Below are 13,435 nucleotides of genomic sequence, written 5' to 3'. Positions count from 1 at the left end.
TAACTATTTAAAACTATAGAAACCATTCTTAGCAGGCAATGGGCCCCAGGTTGACCCACGGCCAGTGGTTTGCTGCCCCTTCTCTGCAAGAAAGGTGTTGACATGGACCCCTGGTGCACGGTGAAGGTAAAGGGCAGAGGGGTCCTCTCTGCCCACCGTGTCTGACTTATCATCTCTGAGGGCTGGCCAAGTACGGTGAGGTTTGAAGGCACAAGGGTGTAAATTATGAAACTCCAGTGGCCCTATGTGTCTAGCTGCTAAGCCCTCCTTCCTGATGTTCATTGCAACAAAAATCCAGTGTCTGAAATCAGACCCTTGCAGCTGCGCGGCTGGAGTGCCATGTTAGCACTGGGATGCCTAGCGTGCCGGGAGCTCTGGAAATAACTCTGTATTTTTAACACCCTTGGCTAGTCAGAGCGCCTCTGGTTTCTCCCAAAGACAACCCCAGGGCCCAGAGTTACCAACTGGAATTCAGAACCTCTAAGTCTCGCTGCTAAGCAGACCCTCTGTCCTTCTCATCCCCACAAAAGTCCTCAACATCCCCGGGGGCTATGCCTTCACTTCCCCTGCTGGGTCAAGGGGCCCCTGGCCTGTGGTCAGGAACCCAACAATTTATTCGCAAGGCCAAGGAAAAAGCAAGTTTTTGAAGAGGTTTTATTTCAAACCACAGAGTCTAACCAGTTAAAAACTGCTTGTTGGGTCTCCCAGAAGCCAAGGAGGGGCTGTTCGGGCCACCAGGAAGGAGAGAGGGTCTGGCCATTCGCACAGCTGGACGCCCAGAACAGGTAGACGGCCCACAGAGGACAGTCGGTGGGCTTATCGAGGACAGCCGGGCCCTCCAGCGGGAGGTCGGGCCTCTCCAGGCGCCTGTGCACCTGCCTTCCACCTGCACGGGGCAGGTCTGGGCCACCGCCAATTGCGGGCTTCACCACCCAGAGAAGTGCTCAGACAGGGCGAGCAGCTGTGCTGCGGGGGAAGGGGCAGGTGGGAACGGGGAGAAGTAACGCTCCCGCCTCCTTCTCAAACGTTCTGGGCTGGGCTCGGCTTCCTTGGGGACAGGGGCCCAGGAGGGCTAGTGCTCGGGGTCGGCGTCCATGCAGGACTCCCAGGGGTTCTGGGGCATCCGCGGCAGGGAGAAGAGCAGGAGAGCCAGGCCGCCGAGGAAGAGGAGGCCGAAGGCCGCGCAGGCGCAGGCGAAGGACCAGGAGTAATAGTACTTGATCCAGACGGTGTCCTCGCTGTCGATCATGCGCTTCACCGACTGCCGTGTGACCTCCACCGAGACGAAGATGCAGAGACCTGGGGGCAGAGCTGGACTCAGGGCCCCGGGCGCCCCCCGCCCCGCGTCAGCTGGGGCTTCCGCGTGGGCTTCAAGGTGGAGACCCCGCCGGGGGAGGGGCGGGGGCATGAAACGGCCCCGAGACCGAGGTCCCGATCGGGAAGCTGCAGAAGTGCGCCCTTTCGTTCCTTCTTTCCTTAGCACTATTTTAAAGTCAATTTAAATTTTTGTTATTAATTAGCATCCTCCCCGCCTTGAGGATTGTCTTGGTAAGAAATGGACAGATTGCCGAGATCTGCCCCCTCCCGGCCCACCAGCCCTGGCGGAAGCCCTGGGCAAGCTTGCCCCTGGGTGGAGCCTGGGAATCTGTCCACACCCAGGCCCCAGGTAGGCATGAGAACGGGGTCGAAGCATCCCCCCAGACCCGGCACCCGGACAGGAGCCCCCGTCCTACCCGCAAAGGCGTAGAACATGGACGCTGGCCTCAGCAGGTAGTCGCGCTTCTTCCCGAAGGACAGGAGCACGCAGATGGTTCCCGCGATGGTGAAGCCCAGGCTGAAGACGGCGATGGCCGCGGCCGAGATGCTATACTCTGTGGCACACAAGGGGGCAGGGATGCCAGGACCTCAGAGGGGCCTCATCCCCTGCACCTTTCGTCACCACTGGCTGTGCCTGCAGCCAGGTAAGTGAGTACCACATTCTACTATTCCCTTTTCCCAGGTGAGAAAACTGAGGTCCGAGAGATTAAATCACTCCTTCAGAGTCACACAGTGGCTAAGGGGTGGGACCAGGATGTGCACACGACCTAATTCCTTCTCGCAGGTCAGGCACCAAACTGAAGTTCCTCCCTCCAGGGGCAGAGGCCTCGGAAGGAAGCGTGAGATTTGCGGCTGGAGGCCTTTCTGGAGCAGAAACCTTCCTCCGAGTGTCTGGGGAGAAGGTGGCACTCAGGCTGGCGTGGTCTGTCCTGGGACTGACAAGCAGCCTCTGGACGGATGACTGAGTGTGGCTTGTTACAGAGCTCGGTGCCCAAGAGGATCTGCGTGTGTGTGTGTCAGAGTGTGTGCACCTGTGCATATGTGTGCATGTGTGTGCATGCGTGTGTGTTTGCATGTGTGTGCATACCCATGCCGTGTGCAGTCTTCTGTACCCAAGCACATGCGGGTCTCTACTCAGTCCAGGGGGTGCCTCCGAGCTCGGTGGTTCCCACAAGGCCCACCAGGGCACGTGTGCCTCAGGGGCCCTCACGCATCTGCCCCAGTCCCCACCTTCTGCTTCTCAGGGAGTGACTTATAGGTGAGGGAGGGACTCAGACAGACTCCCCGCACACTCTGAGCTACCAGCCCTGCAGACCGTCACAGGGTCTTGCATCCTTGTTCCATTGTCAGAGCTCCTGGGACAGTGGCGTCCCTTGGGCTCTGTGGGGAAATGGACTCCTTCTGCCCTTTGGGAGCTACCAGGCAAGTCTCTTTCACAAACTCTCCCGAGCCCTGATGCAGGGACGCTCAGGGTGCCTGGAGATGGGTGATGCTGTCTCGGGGGCGCAGAGGGTGACCAGGCTGCTGCTCAGATGCACCGGGAGGGGCTGCTTGTCATCAAGATCCGGAAGTCGGGGCATTTGCACCCGTGATTTTCCGGTTCAGCAGCGCGACGGGAGCCACGTTTCCTCCCCTCCTTGCTCTCCACACGGGCTCACCTTTCTGAGTGGTAACTTCGAAGATCTCCGAGCTCTCGCCTGGGTTAAAATGCCTGAAGTAGGAACAGTTTTTCTCTGCAAAGGAGGGAGACGGCCTATGAGTTGAGAGAAAGGGCTGCAGCTGGGGCAGGAGCTCAGCTGAGAGAGGGTGGGTGAAGTCCCCCAGGGGGCTTCTGCTCCCCAAACCCTGACTCGGGGCTGAAACAAACATCTTTCACTAACCCTTAGACCAAAACGTTGGTAGGAAAGAGGGTTGCATAAGAGGCTGGGAGATCATCAGGGAGCTGAGGCTGACTGAGTCCAGGGGGCAGAGAGCACTGGGGTACTGAGCCCATTAGGCAGACAGGGAAACTGAGGCCCAGAGATCAAGTCATGTGTTAGGGGGTACAGGACCCATGGTCAAGCAAGGGCCAAACAGTGGTTCTCAGCCAGGGCTGATTCTGCCCCCAGAGGACACTGGGCGGTGTCTGGAGACATTTTTATGTCACAACTGGGCAGGGCTTCTACCGGCATCCAGTGGGTAGAGGCCCGGGATGTGCTGAGCATCCTACCATGTACAGGACAGCCTCGTACAGCACAGAATTACAGGCCCCCAAATGTCAGTAGTGGTGAGTCAGTAGTGGTTCACATCCAGTCTAGGGCTGGGTTTCTTATCTGCATCCAGGCCCACCCTGAGGCACTGGGTGTGACCTGGGAAGCAAAGTGTTTTTCAAGAACTTTCCAAGAGATTCTGGTGTTCAGCCAGGTTTAGAAGTCTGGCTCTCGGCCCCTTGAAATGCCCTTCAAAGGGCTTTTCTGAGTGGGCCCTCTATATGGACCTGGGTGAAGGGCAGAGAACCTTTACCTGAGGGCCAAACGTGTTCAGAAGCTCATTTCATTGGGCCCTCAATGCCTGTGGCCATAGAAACAGCCCAGATAAGACCTCCCCAGGTGAGCTGCTTCCCCACCCGATTAGTGTCAGAAAAGCCATAGAAGATCTGTGCTGGCAGTAGGACCAAAAATATGGATTTGATAGGGGGCAGAGGAAGAACTCAGAACAAAGAAATTCACACTGATTTTCAATATAATTTCTCTTCCATTCTTCTCCTTTAATCTCTTATAACTAGATATACTGTAAAATCAAAGGATAGTCTTATTGCTTATTGAATACAGTTTAATATTCTATACTCTTGATTCAGGAAGTAGATGAATGGGTTATTTTATACTATTTTGTTTCTTTAAAAAAAAAACTAAATTAGGTTGCTTTTTATTTCTGTGAGGCCCTTCACTGAATTCTTTTTCCTGCGGATCCTTGAACCTCAATAGAAAAACATCTCTGCTCCTAGTTTATATGGCACCTAGTTTGTGCATCCATTTCTTTACCTACATTCAAATGATCACCAGGTGTTTGATGCCTAGTTTCTTTTGGAAACAAACCTGAGGTTTGCGAAGTCATAGCTTTCATTGGGGTCCAGGCTTCCGTCTGCCTGACCTGTATAACCTTGTTCCACTGAAGCCTGTGGCCTCCATTTCCCCTCCCCCAATGTCAGGGTTACTTCTGCTCCCCTAAGTCCAGGAAGAGAGTGACCCTGGGAGATGGAGCCTGCTTTAGCAGCAGTAAATGTTCCATGAGGTAAACAGCCTTTTCTTTGAGCTTCTATATTTAAATCACTTTCCTTTTGAGCTGAGTTGCCTGGGGTGTGTGACTGCCGCTGGTGATTCAGGAGTGATGCTGTGCTTTTCTCTCTCGCAGCTTCTGCTGTTACTTTAAAGCATAATGGAACCCTCTTATATTTGTTAGATTAGTAGCTATAGATTTTCTTGAATCCCTGCTTCAAAATGGCTCGTGCAAAGTTACAGGTCTTCTCATGTCTCCCTCTGGACGGAGGAAAACTTCTGTTTCCTTCTTTAAGAGCCAATCTTGGTCGTCATTGAAAACCCTCTGAAAAGAACTGACTGAATTCAAGTGTGTTTCACGGTCAGTTCCCTCCCTGACGACGCAGAAGCCAAGTTAAAAGCGTTCATTCAGCACGCAAGGCCCGGAGATAAAGGCCCATCGGAAGCCCGGCCAAGGCCCAGCTGTCTGGCAGGTCCGCGTTGCTGAGGCTCCTCTTGCACAGGTTGTGTTCGGGGTGTCGGCCCCCCGCCAGACAAACACCGGGCTCCTGGGGGAGCCACCCTGCAGACTCGGGGGTGGGGACGTGGGCCCAGGTTCAGTCTTCCCCTCCCTCCCCTCCTCTCTCCAATGCTCTCTGGGGGCGCTGGGGGGCACCCACGCAGGGCACCTGGAAGCCTCAGCTTCTCTTTCATGTGGCTGGTCCTCGGGCTTGAGGATGGGTGAGCCAACCCCGTCTGCTCTCTTGGACTTAGCACACGAGGAAGGCCAGCGGCCTCTGAACCAGGAGAAGCGTCTGCTGCACGGCCCCGTGGCTGCCCGTTGGAGACCACAGCCCCTTTGCGGTCCCGTTCGGGATAAATCAGCTCGGGCACCTGCCAGTGTCACTCAAGAACTGCCCAGGGTCCTGTTGGGATGGGCAGTCCCCGCCCCCGCCCCTTAGCCTGGGTGCTGTCTGGGTGAACCGCATCAAGGGCAACTTGAAAAGGAAGGACGTTTGAGATGGGTCTGCGTGGGCAGCGGGCGGGAGGGAGAGACCGCGTGCAGACTGTGAGCCTTCTCGCCTCTGCCTCTCTGACGTCTCTCTGCCCCCTGAGCCCGGTCTACATCCCACCTGCTCAGCACCTGCAGCTGTGCCTCATGGGCTCCAGCCCCTTCACTGGGCAGAAGGAGCAAGTGCTTTGGACCAGGTTGGCAGAGATACCAGCACTGGGGTGGTGACCTGGGACCAGAATTGAGCACCGAGGCTCCTCCAGCCTCCTTGCGTCTGCAAATGGCTCACAGTGATTTTAATATTTGTATTTCTTTTTTTCTGTGTTTCAGAAATGTCTACCATGGGCAGTCATAAGACTCAGTGATCTAAAATCTTTAAGTGGATTATTCCTTAAAAAAATGTCATAAATCAGTTATTGGGGTTGGACTATTCTGCTCACCAAAGGTTCTGATTAAGGGAGGGACTGACTATGCAGAACCATATCTGCCAATTTCAGAGCACTAGAACAGAAGGCACATTTAGCTCCAAGCTGAACTGGAGTTAATATAGATCTTTCTCTGATAGTCGGAACAGCTTGTATGATTAGGGGATGCCTCTGGGTTATCACTGAGAATGTATCAACCCAATGCTGGTTGATGCAGACTTTAATACATTAAAAAAAAACAAAAAAAACCGCCTCGTTGATTTGCACAAAACCAAGGGAACGAGTGCTCTGGGGGTCAGAAGAAACGCTTCACCCACTTGTTACTTGCATCAGTGCCAGGGTTGTCTTCACCCTTTTTGTAAAAGAAGTTCTTGATGCTCCCGATTAGTGGTTTCTCTGTGCTCTGTGTTCCCCCGTCCCTCTGATTGAAAGGGGTTGGAGAAATCCTCAAGACCTGACCCCAGGGCCTCAGAGCATTGCTGTTGTATGGGGGAGAAGTCTACTTATGGCCAGTCTCCAGCATGGGCTCCTGCGGATGGGAAAGGGAGCCTCTGAGATTCTTGGGGTCACAGGAGTGTCGTGTTCTTTCATTTGGGCTCCAGTCCAGCCCCACGTACTAGGAGAGAAGATGGGCCACCAGAGAAACTGGGCACTGCTGCTGCCTTGTGCTCAAGAGGCAGAGTCGGAAAAGAAAGAACATTCCACCCAGCCCAAGGGCGAGGGATGACCCTTCTGAGGACTCACTGGGCTTGCAGACAGGCAGCTCTTCTGACAACTGGGAAGCCCCTGCTCTCACTCTGGAGACACTGGAACTGACCTCAGATACTGATGCTGTGCATGGCAGTCCTTCGAAGACTCGCAGTCAGTGGAAAACCCAAATTAGACAATTTGTGTCCTCAGAGCCTCCAGCTTTCTGTGGCTGAGTGCGACCTTGAAAAGCTTCCTCTATTTCACCAGCTCTCGATGCAGCTTCCTCTAAATCACGTCATGTCAAAGTTGGTATCTAACGTGTTTGCTTGGGTCAGCAGCTTTTGGGAACGGTGTTTGTACGTGCAGTGGAGGGTGTGGGGAGGCACTGCAGAGCAAAGAAACTCTGGATTTGAGACTTTAGCCTCGGAAAGACGCCTCTGAGCCTCAGTTTTCTCACACATAGAATGAGGACCCTCTGTAGAATCCAAGTCTCCTCACCGGGTGGTTGTATAATGTAGCAACTTAAGGTGGATTTTAGGTGTATGGGTCCTGGCTGCTCTGCCACGGCAATTGTGTGACCTCGGTCACGTTACTCGACTTCGTCGTCCCTTGTTTCGTCGTCTGTAAGAGTGGCTGATGATAATGCGGCCCTCGTCAAGGCTTTGTGAGGATCTGATGATTCTGACTACTGTCTATCCGTCCGTCTATCACCACCCGTCACCCCACTGCCCTCTGGCCTCCATGGTTTCTAGCAAAAATAAGCTGTTTAATCTTACTAAGAATGTCTTGTACGCGATGAGTTGCTTACAAAATTCTGTGTCTTTATCTTTCCGTGGTTTGACCATGATGTGCCTAGGTATGAATTTATCCTGCTTGGAGTTCATTAAGCTTCATGAATTTGTAGGTTAATGTTTTTCATCAGATTTGGAAAACTTTCAGCCATTATTTTCCACGTAACCTTCCTGCTCCTCCCCCGCCCCCACCTCTCTCCCTCTCCCTCTTTCTGAGACTGCTATTATGCATATGTTAATACATTTGATACTGTCCCACAGGTCTCTGAGGCTCTGTTCATTCTTCTTCATTTTTCTTTCCTGTCTGTTCCTTAGACTAGCTAATCTCAATGGACCTATCTTCTGGTTCACTGGGTTTTTTCTTCTATCTGCTATATAATCCCTCTAGTGAATTTTTCATTTCAGCTGTTGTACTTCAAAACTCCAGAATTTCTCTTGGGTCTTTTAAAAATCGTTTATATCTCTTTATTGATATTCTCTATTTCATGAGATATCATTCTCATCTTCATTTTAGTTCTTTAAACATGGTTTCTTTCAGTTCTTTGTATCTAAAATAGCTGATTTAAAATCTTTATCTAGTAAGTCCAATATTGGGGCCTCCTTAAGGATCTATTGGCTGCATCCTCCATCCCGACCCCCACCCCATGTATGTGCCATGCTGTTTTAGTTCTTTGCATGCCTTGTAACTTTTTTAATTTAAAATTTAAAACTCAACATTTTAAACAATATAATCTAGCAACGCTGGAAATTAGATGCCCACCCTTCCCCAGGGTTTGCTCCTGTGGCTGTTGGTTACTGTTGCTTGTTAAATGATATTTCTGAATTAATTTTGTGAAGTCTGTATTCACGTACGGCCACTGAAATCTCTGCTCAATTAGTTTGGTGGTCAGCTCACAGAGATTTCCTAAAATGCTTGGAACCAACACATCTCCCAGTCTTTACTGAGGGGCTTTGTGCTAAGCAGAGGACCAAGCACTCAGCTAAATAGCCTACATTTCTGCCTTAGTCTTTTTTTTCTTTCCCTCCCTCCCTCCCTCCCTTCCCTTCCTTCCTTCCTTCCTTTCGTCCTTCCTTCCTCTCTCTCTCTCTCTCTCTCTCTCTTTCTCTCTTTCTTTCTTTCTTTTCTCACACAGCTGTTGGTTTTCAAGGCTATGACAGAGTCGGGGAGGGGAGAACAGGAATAGTGCACATTAAGACACCACAAAGCTCATTGTTCCCACTGAGATTCACCAGTTTTTCTTGAATAAGCACTTGCTGGATTGCTGCAAGACTGGTTAATTTCTAGAGTTCTGAAAAAGTTTATTCTGACCATTTTGGCAAATGTTCTCATTGTTTTTATGGAGAAGAGGAGTTTTGGAGGTACTTACCCTGTCATTTTTTCTGATGTCATCCAAAGTTAATATATGTAAGGCACTTAAAAAAACAATGTTTGGGGGACTTCCCTGGTGGTCCAGTGGTTGAGAATCTGCCTTCCAATGCAGGCGACACAGGTTGGATCCCTGGTCAAGGAACTAAGATCCCACATGCCGCGGGGCAACTAAGCCCACGTGCTGCAACTACTGAGCCCTCACGCCTCAAGTGGAGAGCCCATGTGCCGCAAACTACAGAGCCCACGCGCTCTGGAGCCTGCACGCCACTAGAGAACCTGCTTGCCACAACGAAGATCCCATGTGCTGCAACTAAGACCCAACGCTGACGAAAATAAATAAATAAATTTAAAAAATAAGTATTTAGGAAAAAAACCAAACAATGTTTGGTAGATAGTGCTATGTTTGTATTTGCAGTTGTTGATGTTGTTGTTAATAAATGAGAGAGCACAAATGAACTCTGTTCCTCCCTCTGGAAAAGAGTGATCCAACAGAACACAGGAAGGATGGGTGGGGAAGGAAAAAGATGTCCACTTGCAGAGAAAGGAGGAAAGAAGGCAGGAATACACTTCGGAAGCTTGTTGGGGGTAAGGCAGTGCTCGCAAGTATGGAAGGTATGATTCTCTCCGGACCAGGATAAGACAGCCTGGAGACAGACTCTGCTCAGGCTCAAGGCCAAACCATGCTGGCTTGTCCCCCGTGGCTGGTCCACTTGCCTCCCTCCTGCCTGTCTCTCCTTGTATAGACTCACCTCACCTCTGTCTTCTTCTGCTCTGTAAACTCACCAGGCTTTGAAAGGCTGGCGCCAAGGACAGGTGGACAGGGCCTTAACAGTGCGTTCCCATGCATGGTCCCTGGAGACTCTGCCCTGCCCTGCCCTGCAGAGCGGGGTTGGCTGGATGAGGCACCTGTTTATGGGTGTGCTCCGCAGTGGCTGAGGGGCGTGGGCATCTGGGCTATGTGATACCCTTCAAGCACATGTCTGTGCCTGTTAAAGCCCTCAGGCCTGGGACTTGGTGTTTCCAAGAGAGCTGGGTGTTTATGAGTCTTCCGGGTAGAAGCAAGCAGGGCAGGGGTTTCCTGGAGCCAGCAGGAGGGGAATGAAGAGAAAGGAGCCAAGTGGCGGAAAGGGGTTTGGGCACCTTCCTCCCCACGTGGACCGCAAGATCTTCGGGGACTTAGCAGTGACTTTCTTGAAGGTAAGGGCTCCAGGAACAGCCCGTCTGATAACAGGGAGAATAATTCTGAAAACCAGGTGGGATGCTGCACTCACCCTGGTCCACTGTCACCTTGGAGTGACAGCTGTAAGCACCGGAAGGGACTTTATATTGCTGAGCCCAAGATCCGTATTTTATAGGAAGAAGCAGAGGCTGTGATGGGCTTTGTCAAGCCCCATAGTCCTTTGGGGGTCGTGGCCTCTGATTCCCTGCACAAGCCTCTTTCCTCAGCACCCACTCTATTTGCTACGAACGGGGAGGGCTCCGCGTCTGCAGAACAGGCTAGTCACCCTCACACCAGGTGTTCTGGCGAAAGAGCTCTCCTTCAACGTGCGCTTCACTCACGTGGTAGGAAATCGAGGACGGCATTTAAATCACAGTGGAAGGAAACACTTTCTAATTCCGAAGGGGTCCTAGGCCAGGGAGGGTGCACAGAAGGACCCACAGTTCTGGCAAAAAGGCAGGTGGCTGGTCCACAGCCGGGTCCTGCCTCACAAACATGCGAGCTGTGCCGTTGATCACGGCCCGTGCCCAGGAGGGACTCCCACTTGGTTTCATGCCCTGCTCTTGCCGTCTTGAAATTCTTAATAATCAGGACAAGGAGTCATGCATTTTCATTTTGCACAGGGCCCTGTAAACTCTGTGGCCGATCCTGTCTACACTGCAGCCTGGAGGCTGGAGGATGAACCGCCCCCCCTCCCCCGTGCCGGGGGTCCCTTTCACCTGAGGACAGAGGCCTGTGTTTGCAGGGAGAGGGTGGGACCGGGCGCAACCGGAGCCCTAGTCTGGCTTCTTTCCTGAGCCTCTGTCCGCCCATCAGACCTCCGCCCTGGGCGCCGAGCCCCGAGCCCCAGCCGGACGCAACTACCTGCAGCCGGACGCCCTCAATGCCGGGCCGGCGCGGGCCACCGGCTGAACCGCACACCGCCCAGCTCGCGCCCCCGGGCCCACGGGCGGGCGGCCTTCCCCGGAGGGACCGGGACGGGCGGGAGGGGGGCTGGGGAGGGTACGTTACCCCCAGGCAGGGTGATGGGTCCGCAGCTCCTGTCCCTGCCGTCGCCCGGGACGATCCGCTTGGTGCAAATCCGCCAGAGGCCGAAGTGTGCCGCCTGGCAGCTGGCGTTGCGGTGCTCCGCGTGGGGGCTCAGCACGGCCCAGTGGTCGGTCACCACGGCCACCAGCGCCAGCACGATCCCCGCCAGGACGCAGAGGAGGGTCAGGCGGACCTTCAGGGCCTTGGTCTGGGACATGGCGGCCACGGAGCGGCGGGCGCTGGGGCAGGCCCGGCGGCCGCGTCCTCCCGGGCAGGTGGTGGTTGCGCTGGGGCGGCGGCAGCTGTTCAGTGTGCCCGGCGGGGCCGGAGGGGGCCGGCCGTGGGCGGAGGGGCGCTGGCCGGGCTGAGCAGCTGCCCAGACGTGTCAGCGGCCTGCGGAAGCTTCTATTAATGCCCATCCCGGCGCCTCGCCGAGGACGGCTGCTCCTCGGGTTTCAGGGCCGTCTTCGCTCCTGGAGCCAGAAGCACGCTGTGGGGGTGGGGTGGGGGGGGTGGGGGGGGCGAGGACAGCCGGCGCTGATGTGACTGCAGACTCTCTCCTCGGGGGACCTGAGCTGGGAGGGGCGAGGGGCAGGCAGCCGGGGCCGGCTGTGAGAGCATCTTCCTTCTGGGGCCGGAAGGACCCCGGGGGACGCAGACTGTGCAGCCTCTGTCCTTGCACCGGGCGGGCCGGTCACCGGGGGCCGGGGGGTGAATGGGTCCTCGTCCCGGGGTTCTGGGGGGAGCCTGCCGAGGGACACGTTGGGGATGCCCTGCTTGGGGCCTCTGGAGCCCACTGCCCAGGCGAGCGCTCCAGCCCTGAACCCCACCATACCCCAAATGGCAGGAGGATCTCCGGTGGTTCCTGAGCCTTGCATCATCCCACACTATTTCCTTATCAATTCTCTTTCCATCCCCGCAGTGAGGTCTAGAAGAAAAGCTGTCTGGGGTTAGTAAGTCTTTAACCCCTTTCTGATGCTTGCAAATCCAAGACTAGCCTCGAGAGGACAAAAAACCCAGCTGGATTTGACTGTGGTGCTGTTGCCACTGTACCCTTTTAGTTTTTACCTTCTATTAATGGCAGGTAATAAAGATTTTCCAGTTACATTGTCCTTTAGAAAATAAGTATACTTAAGTAGGAAGAGCAGAAGTAGGTCGATTGACAGGTGACTATTAAGAGGCTAAGGGGCGTGTGGCCCAGAGGACACGTGGGGTTTGGGGACCGCCTACCCATGCCCGCTTCACCTCAGGGCCGGCACTCCAGGCTGGAGCCCCTACATGCCTCCCGGGCTTCTGCATCTCCGTTCTCAAGTCACCAGGGGCCTCTTTTGGGGTGTGTCCAAGAAGCTGATGCATGGCCAGGAAGAAACCCCTGAGCTGGGCAGGGGTTTGACCTCTAAAATCCTGGCCTCTAGTTGACACAGCTTACAGAAAGACTGCCTGTGTGAGGAGAAACATTCAGGGGTCCAGCCGCGAGGTCGCAGACTGTTAATAACAATGCTGATCATAGTGAGAGCTCAGCCTCAGTGAGTGCTTACTACCTACCAGGAACTCCACTAAGCCTTTCCATATACCACTGCAGTTAATCTTCACACCAGTCCATGAGGTAAACACAACTATCACTCTCATTTTACAGATAAGGACCCAGACGCTCAGAGACGTGAAGTAACTTGTCCAAGGTCACACAGCAGGTAAATGGTGAAGCCAGGTTTCAGAACCCAGAGCCCAAACTCTTAACCAGTGGTTGGAGCTGGGAGGAACTTTCGAGATCTATTCTGACTGCAGGGGAGGAAAAACATCTTTGTCCTCTACCCTAACGAAAGACAAATTGACAAGAGAAAAGCATGCAAATTAATGGGTTTTTAAAAATTAATTAATTTATTTATTTTTGGCTGTGTTGGGTCTTCGTTGCTGTGCATGGGCTTTCTCTAGTTGCGGCGAGCGGGGGCTACTCTTCGTTGCGGCGTGCAGGCTTCTCATTGCAGTGGCTTCTCTTGTTGCGGAGCATGGGCTCTAGGCACGCGGGCTTCAGTTGTTTTGGCTCGTGGGCTCAGTAGTTGTGGCTCGTGGGCTCAGTAGTTGTGGCGCATGGGCCCAGCCGCTCCGCGGCATGTGGGATCTTCCCGGACCAGGGCTCGAACCCGTGTCCCCTGCACTGGCGGGCGGACTCTTAACCCCTGTACCACCCGGGAAGCCCTGATGTAAGTTTTATGTGGCACAGGAGTCTTCGTAAAACATGAAGACCTAAAGAAACTGTTAAACTTGGGCCTTTTTATTTTTTGAGTAGTGTATTTATTGTAATAATTTAATTTTTTTTCCCTGAATGAAAACATGTTCATTATTAAAATGC

General features: G+C 53.5%; 1 protein-coding gene across 1 annotated transcript; it reads right to left on the bottom strand.

Moving 5' to 3' along the window:
* Positions 1-1,072: 1,072 nt before the first annotated feature.
* Positions 1,073-11,302, bottom strand: CACNG1 (calcium voltage-gated channel auxiliary subunit gamma 1). Its single transcript, XM_029210663.1, has 4 exons — positions 11,068-11,302; positions 2,976-3,050; positions 1,734-1,871; positions 1,073-1,299 (listed from the first exon to the last, which is right to left on the bottom strand). The coding sequence occupies exons 1-4, from the start codon at positions 11,300-11,302 to the stop codon at positions 1,073-1,075; spliced, it is 675 nt and encodes a 224-aa protein (XP_029066496.1).
* Positions 11,303-13,435: the final 2,133 nt, after the last annotated feature.

The sequence above is a fragment of the Monodon monoceros genome, unplaced genomic scaffold (assembly GCF_005190385.1).
Source record: "Monodon monoceros isolate NGI ecotype Baffin Bay Population unplaced genomic scaffold, NGI_Narwhal_1 Super_Scaffold_9, whole genome shotgun sequence".
Taxonomy (NCBI): Eukaryota; Metazoa; Chordata; class Mammalia; order Artiodactyla; family Monodontidae; genus Monodon; species Monodon monoceros.
This window is presented reverse-complemented; position numbering and strand designations above follow the sequence as displayed.